Source organism: Chiroxiphia lanceolata, chromosome 25 (genome assembly GCF_009829145.1).
Source record: "Chiroxiphia lanceolata isolate bChiLan1 chromosome 25, bChiLan1.pri, whole genome shotgun sequence".
NCBI lineage: Eukaryota > Metazoa > Chordata > Aves > Passeriformes > Pipridae > Chiroxiphia > Chiroxiphia lanceolata.
This window is the reverse complement of record NC_045661.1, coordinates 994,003-1,009,430: the sequence shown is the minus strand read 5'-3', so window position 1 is coordinate 1,009,430 and position 15,428 is coordinate 994,003. Positions and strand designations below refer to the sequence as shown.

The 15,428-nt window shown below is 58.1% G+C and overlaps 1 protein-coding gene across 1 annotated transcript in view; it reads right to left on the bottom strand.

Annotated features, from left to right (window-relative positions):
- The window catches only part of FOXP4 (forkhead box P4), a 56,745-nt gene that overhangs the window by 15,167 nt on the left and 26,150 nt on the right, over nucleotides 1-15,428 (bottom strand). Inside the window, 3 exon segments of the mRNA XM_032710902.1 lie at nucleotides 4,225-4,310; nucleotides 5,957-6,080; nucleotides 13,267-13,356. Of these exon segments, the coding sequence (XP_032566793.1) occupies nucleotides 4,225-4,310; nucleotides 5,957-6,080; nucleotides 13,267-13,356 (300 nt within the window).

Genomic DNA, 15,428 nt, shown 5'->3' with positions numbered 1-15,428 from the left:
CGGATCCCTGTGGATGCTCAGCCGTGGCTTTGTGAATCATAGGGAGAGGACAAGATCCAGACACTGCCCTACAAACCCTACGCTCTGCAAAGTCAGGCACAACCACGATCCTATCTAGGGCACAGAGACAGTTTAATTCCAGTTTCTTCAGCCTCAGAGGAATATGCAGACCTCCCTGCCCTGTCACCTCTGGGCCATGGTGGAATTGTTCCCCCCAGCATCAGGTCTAGATCCTCCCTGGCTCTGCCTCAGCCCTGCACCTCTGAGGCTTAAAGATTAAGGCACAAATCAAAGCAATTCTGCTCAGTGAAGAGAAATCCCTGTGCTCACCCTCACTCCTGAGCCAGGAAGGCTTCAGGCCATGGGATCAGCAGGATACAGGAAAACAGGCAGGACCAGGCTGCAGCCAGAGGGTTTCAACAGAGGCAGCTCTGTCCCCCACCGTGTCCCCTCCCGGCTAGAGAAAGACTCTGCCACCACGTGGGATGGACACGAGTGCCCTTGCCTGGGTTAGAAACAGCAGCTGGATGGGATGGGACAGGATGGGATTCTCCTCCTCTTCCCGGCTCCGCCACCGCCCTCCCCGGGGGCCCCGGGGCAAGCCCGAGCTCTGCTCCAGCACAGCCTCACTCACGTCACTTCCAGACTGTGGAGCAGGAGGAACTGGGAGTGGATGAAGGAATGAAGTCATGAGGATCCCTGCACATGTCCCTGAGCCCCACAGCCTGGCTGGATCTCCCAGCCCGGCCTGACCAGAGCTGTGGCCGGTGGAGTCGGACACCCGAGACCCCGGGCAGCCCTGACCCACAACTGGTCTGGGGTCTGGCAAGGATGGTGTTGTCCAGGTTGAACCTGGACCTTGACATGTTTCAATCCACATGTGCATCCCTCAGCTTTACCAGACCACAAACACAGGGACCAACCCCAGGAATACAAGTCCTGGTGCTTGCTCTGAGTCAAACCAAGGACCGCATCCCCCCGGGGAAGCCAGTTTTGCCATCACTGGGGAACAACCGTGGCACCACAGGACCTCTAAACCCCTGAGGGATGGCTGAGGAGGTGTACCCACCTGCAGACCTCACCCCACCAACCTGCAGGTTCCATGCCAAATTCTCCCTGGAGAAGGCAAGGGCAGGGAGAGCCTGGATTACAGCCCCAGCCTTACGGAAAACCCCACGCATCAGTCCTCACCACCCGCGAGCTCTGCTGCCCTCGGAAAAGCCACCCCGAGTCCCCCCAGAGGGGGCCCCCAGCACCCACCAGAGGAGCTGGCTCTGTGTAAGGGCCAAATCCTGCACTGGGCCCCCCCAAGCCCGTTCCCAGCCCCCGTCCCAGTGCAGGGCTGGGGTCCCGAGCGCTGCTGTGCATTAGACGCAGCTGAGCGGGTGCAGCTACGGGGTAAGAGCCGCCGTCACTTTGATTTATGAGCACATCAGGAGGAGTTTCACTGTGACACACGGGACTGACAGGAGCAGTTCATTAAGCTGACACTGGGGTGAGGCGCCAGCAGCCCCCCCGCGTCACCCCCTCCCCAACCCCTCCTGCCTCGGCAGAGGGACAAACCCCGCTCCCAGCAGCTCTGGGGGCACACAGAGACCCTCCAGCCTCACCCTCAGGGAATACTGTGCCTCTGCAGCCGGATGCCCCTTGCAGCACTGGGCTTGGAGAAGCCAAGTGTTCAGGGAAGAGCAGGATATGAGGGTGAGGGGCTGCCTGGAGCTTCCAGCCCTGCACCACAGCTGCCTGTTCCCCCCTCACCCAGGATGCTGCTGGGGGTGGGGGTTCACCATCACACCTAGCGCAGGAAAATGCTCCAGGAGGACTGGGATGTGCTGCCAGCTCAGCCCCATCCCAGTGGGATTCATGGATCAGCTGCCTTGCTTGGCCCCTGCCTCACGCCCCCACTGTGGCACAGCTCTCCCCAGCCCAGGGACACACAGCACCCCCAGGACAGGGACCCACAGCACCCCCAGGACAGGGACACACAGCACCCCCAGGACAGGGACACACAGCACCCCCAGGACAGGATGCTGCCGACAGGCGCTTCCGACACATTTCCATCCTCCTTTCCTGTTCTCCCCTTCCCTGCTGGGGGACCCCCAACTGTGCTGCTCCTGAAGAGATCTGAGTTGCTCCTCCAGGAGATGCTGCTCCCTGCTCCCGGCACCTTCCCAGCTCCCACTCCCGCAGCCGAGCCGCTGGCTCACAGTTCCAGCGAGAGGAGCCCTTGGAATGGGGCAGAGGGGAAGCAGAAGGTTTACAACCCTCGCAGCGGGGCTGTAATGAAACCCGGCCACGGGTTTCCAGGAAGGAGCCGACGCCGGCCAAGAGCGGCTCTCCGGCGGCATCCCAGACACGCCAGCTATTCCCTGTGCCAGCTATTCCCTGTGCCAGCTATTCCCTGTGCCATCGGGCAGCCACGGCGGGCAAAGCAGAGCATGGGCTTTTATGAACAGCAGCTGCCCACATTCTTGGGGTGAACCCAACCCCACAAAGCCCGTCTGGGGGTCTGGGGAGGGGAAACACTGACATCCACTTGCTGGGACCCCCTCGGTGCTTTTCCTAGCCATGATGCTGCCAGGAGCTGGATACACGCCCCTCCAGCAGCATTTGATGCCCCCTTCCCCTCCCAGCCTCTCTTTCTTAGTGGATGAATCTCCCGTTTCTCTGTACCTTTAATTAAAAGTTAACACGCGCTTTTTAAACCGGAGCCCGCTAAGCAAGTGCTTTGTTAGAGCTTAATTATATCCCCGCTCAGAGCTGCAACAGAACAGTCGCCACGGCAAGAGGAAAGTCCTTGAGGAAGCTCAGATTATGCCCCCCCCCATTCCTGGAGCACCAGCAGCCACTCCAGCTCCTGCAGATGGCTCTGATAAACTGACCCCGTAAATACGCCACCACCCCGCAGTGAAAGCCCAGTCAGTCTGCAGAGACTGGAGTAGGTGCCTAACCCTGACCCTGAGCCACTCAGCCACGCTGGTCCACTGATGCCAATGTGGTTTTTGCCATCAAGTCCCCGCTTTGCCACACCAATGCAGAGTCTGGGCTTAAAATCTTTTCTGCCCCCCAAAAAAGCTGAATTTCAGCCCTGAGAATGGGGTGAGTATTAATCCAGGGTGCTGGATTTGTGGAGGGGTGGATGCCACAAAACAGCCCCAGCACCCCAATCCCCTGCTTGCACTGATGCTTGCCAAGGACGTGGAAGTGAGTGGCTCAGCCCCACGTCCCTCTGTGCTAGGCACCCAGGGAAGGACACTGGATAGAAGGGCAGCAATGCCAGGCATGAATCAGCACGTGCACTGCACAGAACACCCCACCCAGGACCATGTGCAGCAATTTGGGGAGAGAGAGAGGCAAAAACATATAAGGAAAAGGAAGGAGTGGTGCTATCTGCCAGTTGTGTGCTGGTCCCCAGCCTCTGTGTGACTGGTACATCCCCAAAAATACAGCTACAACACCAGGCAGGGCATCACTGTGGGAAAGGACAGCAAAAAACTGTTGTGTAAAGGGAGTTATACAACACTGATGGAATCACATGGGCATGAAATGCTTCTCCAGCAGGCACCCACCTCCCCAGCACACTGTTGCCAACACGGTGCCAGCAGGGGCTGAGAGCATCCCCTGGCTGGAGTGTCTCCCGTTGGAAAAGCCCTTTGCTGGCATCAACTGCCACTCCACACAGTGCTGGGGTTTTGGAAAAACCGCCCTTTCCTGGCAGGAAAAGCCCTGCTTTGGGTTCCCATCTGACCAGCCCTGCCTACTTGCCAGGGTGCTGCTGTGCCAGCTCAGCCAAGACTGGGCTGCCCAAATCGAGCTGTGCCAGGCAAGGGCTGAGCTGATCCTCCTCTGCCCCCACCCCAGGGGGAACTGGGGAGCCTTGCTCTGTGCTGGGGGCAGTGACCTGCCCCTGCCCCTGGGGAGGGTCCAGTGGCCCCACAGCCCTGACCTCACTGCTCCCCACACACCCCACAGCCTCTGGACACGCTGCTGAGAACGATGCAGCTCAGTGCATGTGCCAGATCACAGACAGGAGGAGGAAGAACAACAACTCCCAGCACCTGGACTGGCCATCCAACACCCCCTGGAGCAGGATGCCCCCGTGGTCCCATCCTGCTGGCTCCCAGCTGCCCGGGGTGCTGGGGTTCCTGCACACCTTGTTGTGCTCCGGTCCTCCTTTAATTTGCCGCCAGATCTGATGGCCCAGCGCCCTCCACGTGAGCTCACCTCTTTGGGTTGCTGCTTTCCAGCTTGCTGCTGTGTCAATAGCTGCAGGTGAAGCTGCTCTTGTTGCTTCTTGTAGTATTCTGCAGCTGGGAGGGAGAGAGCAACCGGATTAGCAGCAGAAACACCCCAAGCCCAGTACCAGGCTTTGCCACAGCCACGTCAGCTCCTGGCACTGTGTCATCAGGGCAGGCTCCTGGCTGCAGGGTGGAGGGAAAGGACCCACCAGAGGAATCAGGGCACCAGAAGAACCCTGAGCACATGTTCCCAAGGCTCTGGATCCCCCAGCAAGTGAAATCTCCCAACACACAGCAGTGCCAAACCCGCTGTTTGTTTTAATGTCCCTTAGAAGCAGCCCTGGGTGCTCTGGCAGCAGGGTGTTTCAGCAGTGGGAAACCCCATTTTAAGCACAGTGGGACCCCAAAACCCCCCTGGCAATCGCAGTGGGAGCCAGGGGACTCCCAGCTGGAAGGGGTCAGAAGCAGCCACAGCCCCTGGTCTGGCTGGTGCAACCCTACGAGTGCTGGGGGCTCAGCCCTGCACCCCCTCCATGGGCAGCCCAGCCCCTCGCAGCCCCCCGGCCAAAGCAGAGCTTTGCTGGTCCAGGAACACAGGGACAAACCCCCCTGCCCCACCATGAACCACCAGAGAGGGTCCCAGTGTCCGCAGGCAGCTCCCCCCCCGGCCCTAAACAAACTGTGGGTGATGGATTTGGTGTGTGCAGGGGGGGGCAGAGCACGGGAGGTCAGCGAGACCCCGCAGCCCCCTCCCACCCGCCCGTACCCCCGGGCAGGGCTCAGGAATGCCCCTGTGGATGCCGGGAATCCTTTATCAGCTCGGGGCTGACAGTGCTGACAGCAGCAACTTCGCCGGAGAACAGGTTTGGAGGGGCTGGGTGTTTACCCCAGAGCCAGCCGGAGCCAGGGCTGCAGCGGGGCCGAGCAGGAGCAGGAACATTGGGTCAGGGGTGAGAGGTGTGATGTTTGGTTTTCTGCCGGTGGAGAATGCGAGCTATTCCGGCCTGGGTTGTTTAATTTGCAGTCAAACGTGTTTCTTTATCCGGCTCCAAAGAGGCTTGTGGAAGGACCCACCCAGGGTAGTGTTTACCCTTTGTTCTTTCCCTGGGGCCAACCTTGAATCCTTATCAGCCTGTTTGGAGTAAACAGGTACTGGAGGCAGGAGGAAGGGTGTGGAGGATGCTTGTGGGGTTTCTCCCTCTCTCCCTCCCGCTGGCAGGAGGTGTTTACCCAAGCAGACCTGTTTTGTTTCGGAGTTGAGGTTGTTATTTTTCTTCTTCTCTTTTTCTTCTCTCCCCATCCGACTGAACACTCCGGAAAAGCTGAGCAGGCCATGAGAAACAAACCCACGTGCTCAGGTCTGGAGCTGGACACAGGCACATGCCCAAGGCCCAGCAGCAGCCACAGGGACTCTGCTTGGGATGCATCAAGCCAAGAGCACCCACCCCGACCACAGCTCTTCCCAGGAGCTGGGCAACCCCAAACCAGATCTCGTGCAGGAATTTTCTGGGCTTTGAGCAGCAGCATCCAGCTTTGCCAGCACTGTCAGCACCTGCAGCTGTTTTTGTCCCTGAACGTGCTGGGAATCCCCAAGGAAATATGTGGAGAATGCGAGAACCCAGGGAGGAAGGGACCCATCTGCCTGCCCACAGCGAGCTCCAGCATTCCCAGACCCAGTGGGAATTGCCTGGCTGGATGCAGCCCAGGTGCAGCGTTACCTGTTGCCAGCATTATCGCCTGCTGCTGCTGCAGGAGGGCCTGGAGCTGGGGTGGAGAGAGGATCTGCTGCATCTGCTGCGGCGTGATCATCTGCGGGGACATCATGGCCACGGACACGGGCACCTGTGAGAGCAAGGACACGTCACCACTCCCCATTCCACCCCTGGGAAACCCTCCCCAAATGCCAACAGCCTACAGGTGCCTCCCCACCTCTCCTGGAACATCCTCCAGCCCCTCCATCCCTGCCTCACCTTCAGGTGAAGCCCTTGGCTCCTGGTCCATCCTGGCACGCCAAGGCTACTGCCAGGACATGGCAATGGCAGGGAGGTGCCCCATGGTGCAGCTGGCACTGGGGTGAAGCTTCCTAAACCGTGAGCTCCCCCACCCTGAGGGCAGGGTGCTCTTCTTTAAATGCAGTTGAGCTGGGGGAACTGGGCATCAAACCACAGCTCCTTCCCTTGAGGTGCTGGAGCATGCAGGGCAGAGGGAAACACAAGGGAAGTGGGAAGATACTGATCACCCAAATAACTTTGCAAAGCAGAGCACAGAGGAAGAGGTTACCAGGTTCTCCACAGACACATCAAAGCTTTACCTCCAGCTGACACCGGTAACCCACGTAATTACCATGCCAAGAGGAGGGAGGGCTGAGAGAACCTGCCAGCCCCTGCCTTTGGTTATCAAAATATGGGTCCACACCCCCAGCAATGCTCCAGAGAAGGTGTCAGTGATGGATTCCAGCCCTACTGGGTCCTGCCCATGTGGAGCAACAATGCCTTCCCAATCACAGCCATTGAGAGCTGCCTCGTCCCAGTCTTCTGCTGATCCCACCAGCCCAAAGTTATGGCTTGGCTGCAATTTAATAACCCTTCCTGGGTGCCCCCCTTTTCCTTGAAAGCAGATGGCTGCTGCCTCCCCCTCCAGCCAGCCCAGAGGGATGGGACCACAGGGTGGCCCTGTGCAGTCCCTCCCACCCGTGGTGGGTGTTCGGAGCGCTCTGACCTTCAAGGGAGGCTGCCAAGGCTTATCTATTTACTCAGGCATTCTGCTGGAGGGAGGTGTGGGACACGGGTCGAGCTCCATTTGTGATCCCCCCTCCAGCCGCCCTCATGTCGCAGTTATTGATTAATTGCTGCGAGTTCCCACCCAAGGGCTGGGGCTGCTCCCACTGCTCCGGCCGTGGAGGGCTCGGAGGCTGGGGAACATCCTCAGGGATGAGCCACAGCGCCCTGGAAGGGCTCCAGCACCCACCAGAGAGCCCCAAGCCCCCCCCAGCAGCAGCAGCAGCGAAGAGCTGCTGTTTGGGTGCTCAGGTGCTCCCAGCCAGCTGTGCAAAGCCCTCGGCGAACATCTGGGAAGGAGGGGAGCTGGCGAGGAGGGCGAGACGGGCGGGGTGTGCGCCCGCTCCCGGGAGCTGAGCATCCTGCTAATTTCCCTTTGCCAATTCATCAGCTGGCAACGTGCTCGGAATGAGAGCCCCTAATTAATTGCTCATCCGCATCCCCCATCCGGGCGGCCTCCCCGCCCCCACCGCGCGGCCCCTCCAACACGTTTGCTGGCATTTTCAAATCGGAGGCATCCTAATTACCGGAGAGTTATAACACCTTCCATTTCTCGCCCAGCGGACTGACACCCTGTCAAGAGCAAAGAGAATTGCCAGAGGTTTTGACAACACTAATTGCCCCTATAATCTAAAAACACAAAGGAGAGGCGATTAGTCGAGAGGGCCCCAGCTCTCGATCCGACACGAGGTTTTCACAATGTTACAAGAAAACAAAAGTGACGCTTTTTAGAGTTTGATGGCTGCTAACAAAAGCAGAATTATATTTTCATACAACCTTTGTCTGCATTAAATGGCTTTTTCTTCCGTGCTCGGATGCGGAGCTGACACGGGGAAATGGTGGTGGCTTCGTGCGGGGCTGAGGTGGGAACGGGGCGAACCGGTGCTGGTGTTTGTGAGGGTCATCCGGGCTCTGCTGCCTCCTCGAGCCCCAGGGGATGCCAAAGCCACATGAAGAATTTCCCCACAGCATGGAAAACATCCCTCTCCCAGTGAAGGTTTCCAGGGAGAGTGGAAACTTTCTTTAGTAAAAGGGGAAATTCCCACTTACAGCCAGTTTTGCTCCCACTGCAGCCACTCATCCCAGACGCCTCTGTTGGGAGGTGACAGCTGCTGCCCTGGCAAAACAAGAGGGGGATGGAAATGTCCATCCCAACCTGGCCAACGCCCCACGGGGGCACCCGCAGGCAGCTGATCTGCCAGTGGGGAGGGTGAGGGCACAGTGTGGCCCTGGGACACCCCTTCACCTGCAGCCACGGCGCTCGGTGACCACCGGTGTGCCAGATTCCCCCCGGCAGGAATGGAGGCCAGCCTGGCATCCCTGGAGAACGGGGGGCTCTGGGCAACAATCACCTCAAAAGCTGAGACCCGGGCAGACAAGAGTGGTCAACAAGGCGAGGGAGAGCCAAAGGGCACCAGCAGAGCAGCAGGGGTGGTACGAGGGGTGAGTGTCACTCAGCTGCCTCCTCCACACCCCCTCCACCCCCGGGCACCGGAGCAGCCGGGGAATGTCCTCTCAGCCGGCACAGCCCTCGGGAAGCAGGTCCCAGCAGCGGCTGGTCCCTGGCCGACGCGTCACGAGCTGGCATCTGCCAGACACCGAGTCAGGAAGGGTTTGACTCATGCCTTGGCCGGCTGCCACTCCACAGAACTGCTTACTAACAGCTCCGGCTGCTCCCAGAAACACCCGGCGCTGCTCCGGCCGGCCAGCGGCATCTCCGGGGGTGATTTTCCAGGCGGTCCCGGTCGTAATCCCTGCGTGCCAGAGGACGGGCGGGCACGGATCAGCAGGCAGTGGGTGGAAAACGAGGCAGGTATTCCAGGGAAGGTCGGCGGGAGCCTGGAGCAGCGCTGCCAAAGCCGGCTGAGGGAACCAGGATTTGGCTGGGTGGAACGCGGCAGGAGAGGGAGCGAGGCTCTTCAGGGAAATTTTTCTTGGATTTTTTTTTTTTTTTTATGGGAAGCAGATTGAACTCCCAGGCACGAGGCAGAGCAGGGAAAGCCACGGCCCGACGGCTGCTCCTGGCTCTCAGCACGGCGGGGCTGCCAGAGGGACGGTGCCCTCCTGACCCCAGGGACAGCTGGCTTGGCACGGCGTGGGGACATCCTCCGTCAGCCCGCGGTTTGCTCAGCCTCAAAGCATCCCTGCTCCGACCATCACCTCCCAGCTGTGCCGTCACCCACGCCAGGAGGTCACCACAGGAGCCACGATGTCCCCGGGGAGCCGGGGGCAGCACGTCACCAGTGCTACGGGAAGGAGCATCTCCTGGTCCACACCTAAACCACACCTAAACCACAAAGCTCAGCTCCCTCTCCAGGGCAGGCACAGCCCAGACCTCATCCCCAAGCCCTGCTGACCCGAGGAGGGCTCGGGGACCACCAGGATGAACACACCTCTCCCTGTGCACAGCAGCTGCCTGGAGTGCTCCGGGCTTCCCACAGAGCCCAAGGCTGCACATCCTTGCTCTGATCTAATCTTGGAGTTTAAGTCCCCATTAGAAACAACAGAAAACATGTTTGTGCTCTTTTTTCCTAATTTTAAACACCCTTTTCAAATCCGAACCCAACAGAAGCAAACCGAGGAGGTCGCGAATAGAAGGGAGGAAACAAACACCAGGAGCAGCTTCAAGTTCTGAGCAAATCCCCACCCCAGAGCACCCACTTCTCACAGGAGAAGAGCAAACCAAATCCCCCAGGCACATCCAGGCGTCCTCTCCTGCACTCTCGTCCCTGGGAGAGCTCCAACATCCAGCTGGCTCAGACCGTCTGCGAGAGCTACGAGCGCCCGGGGCCAGGCACTGATGCCACTGACACCAATGTGACCCCAGTCATGGTCTATAAACCCTGAGGGTGGCACAGGGCCACCCAAACATTGCTCTGCCATCCCTCCACTCACACCACACTGTGTCGGAACCTCACCAGGGCGGGACAGAGAGGACGGACTAAAATCTATCCGGGGTCAGAGGGGAAACTGAGCTCAGCTCCGTGTGGTTTCGAGGCTGTGGTTTGTTTTATGAACCCTCTGAACAGCCTCAGCACCAAAGGACTGATTGCCCTCAGTGGGGGTGGCAGCAGGAGGGCAAGGGAACAGACACCAGTGTAGAGGACACCAGGCTCTGATGTTCAGCTCCATGTAAAGAAAAGGAGGAATCAATCCCTAGCGTGTTCAGCCCAACATGCATCCTCATTAGTGCATCCTCGTTAGCATGGTGTTCCCACCAGGGAGGCACTAATGGCACGTGGCTGGGCTCCAGGAAGCTGGAAGGAGCTGGCTGGGGATACTGGCAGCAGAGGTGACAGTGCTGGAGTGCCCACAGCCCCCTCCTTGGTGAGCCCCTGCCCTCAGCATCACCCAGGCAGTGTCCCTGGGGGGACACCACGGGCACGGGGCGCTGGCACAGCTCATCACACTGACCAATCTACAGGGACCGAAGTGACTTTGCTCCTCTGTTTATCCAAAATGCCAATCCCAGAGCAGGATGGTGGCGGGGGCTCCGGGAAGGAGGAGTGGGAGCAGGGACAGACAGTGATGCTGCAAGTTCAAATGGAAAAACCTAGCGCCACGCGAGCCGAGACGGACGGGCTGCTGGGTTTGTTCCTGGAGAGGGAACGCAGAAGGGCTGGTATTGATCTGTCTTCATTACCCATTTCACTCAAGTTTCAAATCAACAAAATACACTTTTCCGCTCCGCTGCCCTCCCCGCGCAGCAGACAAAAGAAAAGCAATTTCCCGCAGTTTGCTCCAAACTCCTCTCCCTTCCCCTGGCACCCTTCAGCCCCTCTCCCCTTTCAGCAAGGGGAGACCCCCCAGCTCCGAGGGCTGAGGGACCCCAAAGAAGGCACCCCGTGATTCCAGGGGGTCTCCAAGCCAGTACTGAGAACACGGGTGCTGCCTTTCCAGCACTTAATTCCATTTTCCAGACCCCAGATCCCAGTAGGATCCCAGGGGGATATGTTGCTTCCACCAGCCCTATGCAAGATGGGAACACCCTGCGGTCCATCAGCACCAAAAGTCCCTGAATGCAACACTTTGTCAGCACCCACCAAGTTTCCAAGAGTTTTAAAGTCGCAGAGAAATAAAACCATTTTTACATTTTTTGAAACACCCAAAGGTGGAGGGTTTTTTTGCCGTTTTTTTAGCTGCAGCTGTAACTCGAGTGTCAGCGTGAAGCTCTCCACACACACCTCCAGGCATCTGGGGAGAGAGAGGGTCCACACTCCAAAAAAACCAATTCCAGGATGCTCCGGAGCCCAGCAGCTCCCTGGTTGTTTTTAAGCACACACCATCGGGAATGTCATTAATATTCCCGCTGGCTTGGTGCCCCAGAAATGTCCCGTCCCCATCAGGGGGTGACAGGGAGAGTGGGCAAGCACAGGGGTCTGTGATACTGCCAGGTGTGGGGGCTCCTGCTCTCTCTGCCAGCACCGGGACCCTCCTGCTCCCTCCCCCTGGGATTGGGGGCCAGGAGCCGGCTGGCACAGAGCTGAGGGGAGGCCACAGATACAACTTCTCCCCCCTCCCCAAAATACCCAACCGGTGTGAAAATCCATTCCCCAGCCTGCACATCCACAGGCAAAGCCCATGGGACCCCAGGCTGGCACCCCACAGACACCCCAGTTCCCAAACACTTCCATGACCCTCCCATCCTGCCGCACTCCCCGTTCCCTCCCCAGCCAGGGGCTGCTGCGCTGGGACCCAGCCTTCCTCCTCCTCCTCCTCCTCCCGCCGTCCTGGCCAGTCTCATCCACACCACTCTGCCGTTAGATAAACTTCCTTTCAAAGGAGTCTGCTTAATCCTCTATCTCCCCTCGGTCAGATCCCGCTCCAGCTGCCGGCGGGGCCGCGGGGGGAGGAAGAGCCGGTCGCTGCTGAGTTATGAGCTATTTCTGACTCACGTCTACAACTTTCACAAGTCCTTTTGCAACACAGAAAGGGAGGAGGGGAGAGGAAGGAGATCCAGTTCGCTCCGGTGAAGCCGCTGGCCAGATGGGCAGGGAGGGGAGGCTGGAGAGCAGCAGGGAAGGGGAGGACGGGATGTCCAAGCAGCAGCACGTGTATCCAGCCGGGAATACGGTGGGGAGAGCACCGAGGGACAGGCAGCAGGAGTGCAGGGACACACACCCACGGAGGGGAGAGAGGCACCAGTTACCGGAATCTGACTTCACCCTCGCTGCCTTTGTCCTCTGCAGACATTTTCCATGCAGTGACTGCATTTCCTTCCTGCGAGCACCGCTGGAAAAAGCCGCCTGTTTGTGCCGCAGGAGCCCTGACTAATTCCCACTGCTCGTACCCAGCTGCTGCTTCCCAACCCGGAGGGGCAGCCGGGGGTCCCGGGCTGCCCTGACCCCTGGGAGCCCCAGGACCCGCTGCCAGCTGGCTCAGCCGTGCCCTGGCTCTCCAAGTTGGGAGAGGAGCTCGGGATTGCCCATCCCAGCCCGGCTCCCACTGCCCTCCCACTGCCACACGGCTCAGCCTGGCACAGGCAGGACCTCCAGCTCCGAGAGCGCTTGTGCTAATTACTTTCCTTTGTTAATTAAACCCACGTGGCTCTAATAAGGTAACCTGCTGTTCTCCGATAAATTTAATTAGCCTGAAGGGAGAGCCCCTCCACACAGCTATTTAAATTGTCACTTTCCATCGCTTGGGCTTTGCTTCTTCCTGCCTCCTCCTCTCTCCAGATTTCACCCCTCTTCTGCTCCTTCTCTTCCCATTTTCAGCCCCTTTCCTTTGGCAGAACAGTGGAGTAAAGGGGTGGTCCCCCCATCCCTCTGGGAGCAGGATGCTGTGCCTGCCCAAAGCCCCCCTTCCCTGTCAGTGCTACAAATCCCACCTCAACCAGGCCTCTGTCCCAGCAGCTGTCCCACGTGGGAGGACTTGCCCTGGCTCCAGCCCCTGTGCCACACTCACTGCACCCAGCATTGATCCTGAGGTGGCCCAGCCCTGGGAAACTCTGTACCTCCCAGTGTGAAATGTGTCCCACGGTAAGGTGGCACATGGTTACCTTCCCCTCCCCACTCCTTTTTCCTTTGGAGCCAACCCTTCCCTGGCATCCCCCTTTCCCACCACATCAGCACAAACCCCCCCCCCCAGAAAAAAAAAACTCCCGAGAAATTTCAGGAACTTTACAGAGGATTTAACTCTCTGTGTGCTCCAGCCATCCCGACCAGGGAGGTGACCCGTGGCCTGTCCCACGCCTGCAGCCCAGCCCTTCCCACCCAGGGGGTGATGGGGGACACGTGCTGGGGGCTCACCTGCACTGCTGGCTGCTTGCCCTCGTTGCTGCTGGGGGAGCTCAGCCCCGTGGCCTGCTGCAGCAGGAACTGGCGTGCCACCTGGAGAGCCTGCAAGAGAGACACAGCACCGTGGGCAGGAGGAAGGCTGCCCTCTTCCTCCTCTTCCTCCTCCTCTGGGCACACTGCCCCCCCCAGTTCTGGTTCTCCATGGGTTTGATTCACGGGGTGCAAGGGATGCACGAGGAGGGCAGTGTTCCCTGCCACACCAGTATGACCAGTACATGCCATTATAGACCACCTATTCCTACCCCCCCAGAGCCATGGAAGGCCAGGGGGTGCTGGGAGCAATTCCATCCTCTTCCAGAAACCCCCGCCCCATCTTTAGCAGTCACCAGGTCCAGCAGCCCCGTGCCACTGGCAGATTGTCCCGAGGGTCATTCCCAGACTCCAGCCCTGGCACACGTGTCCCCTGGCCAGGCACAACCAGTACCTGACCAAAGCTCCTGCTCCAGGCTGGTTTATTCCAGCCTTGCACAGAGCCACCACCACAGTTCTGCTGCCACTGATGTCCCTCATGTCTAAAGCAGTGTGAATATTTAATTTTACATCTGATTGTTACACTGGAGTACCAGAAAGTTCCAGTCACCACCCAGACTTGGGTGAGGCCAAGTGCAGGATCACACCCTAAATCAATCCATGAATTGCATGGAGTTGATGGTGATGCAGGAGATGTTCAGCGACTCCCACAAGCAACTCCCACTAAACCTGCTTATTTCTGGGGGTGTTTGTCTAGAAAAAGTGATGGGTTTCCTTAAGCTGTTTACAGGGATGAAGGCATTTCACTGGGAATCACACCACAGGCAAAAGAGGGAGAAACCAACATAAATCGATCAAATACACTTGTGAAACACACCCAGGCACAACTGAGCCATGAACAGCACTGGGAACAGCTGGAGAAAGCAGGGGAAATGAAGGAAAATCCTGTGAAGAGACAAGAAGGAGAGAGAAGCAAGCGTGAGCTGAGAAAAGGAGCTTCACTGAGGAGCTGGGAGCCAGGAGAAGGAATAAAGCCCTGAGGAAAACAACCCGCTGCTCCCAGACCTGCTTCCTCCTTTGCTCCTTATTTCTGCTTTAAAAGAATTCTTTTCCTTCCTTCTGGATTTTTTTGGGCACATTTCTGAACAAGTAGGGTATTGTAGCCCTGCCTGCAGGACAGGGCTGCATTAGGGCCAGGGTGGGGGCAGAGCCCAGCGGGTCCCTGCCTGTCATCCCCCATAAATCCCTGCCCAGCTTCCAGGAGCAGCCCTGCACCCTGAGGAAGGGCTGCTTGCTAAATCCCTGTGTTTCCAGCTAAAAAGAATAAAGCCCAGCCTTGTGCACTGCCTCTCCATCCCTCCCTCCCAAACCCACTGGTACATGGAGCAGCACTGCCTGTGGCACCCGTGGATGCACCTCAGCACAGAGCTCACCCCGTGACTGAAACCAAGGAGCAGCCACAGCACCCCAAGACAGGGCCACTCCTCAAATGGAGCATCCAAGAAAACTCATTCCCTGCATTTTAGGTCCCCCCTGTGCTCCTTTGCACAGGGGTTTTTGGGAAGAGCATCTAAAGCAAAGGATGCCTGAGCTGTACCATGTTATTTTTTGGTGGATAAATCCACTCAACCTGCTCCGTGCAGGAGGACAGGCCCTACAAGAGCACTTGCAAAATGAGAGGGAATTTAAAGTTGCTGCTGAATCTGGAGGCTGAGCAAAGGGTTTAACAGATACAGTCTCACTTATATCATTAAAAAAATTATAATTTCATAGCAAGGGGCCCAAACCCAACAGCTGTGCCCCAGACGCAGCACTGGGCACCCTCTGCCCTGCCTGGCTGTGTTTGTCACCATCATACGAACCAAACAGCCCCAAGAAAGTAAAAAAAAAAAGGAGTTCCAAAAGCAGATGGATCCTAATTTTATATTCCTATGATGAATTACCAGGGCTGCATCCCAGGATTGCCCCCAGCTTGGTGTGTCCAGCACGGGAACACCCAGAGCTGCTCCATGGCCACTGAGCACCCCTGGGGGTACTCAAAAGCTACACAACCACTAACCTGCAAACCCATTTCACCCAAACAATTAAAAATTAAAATCCTGGAGGACAAACACGACAATTCACTGCTGGGAATCACCGATGGA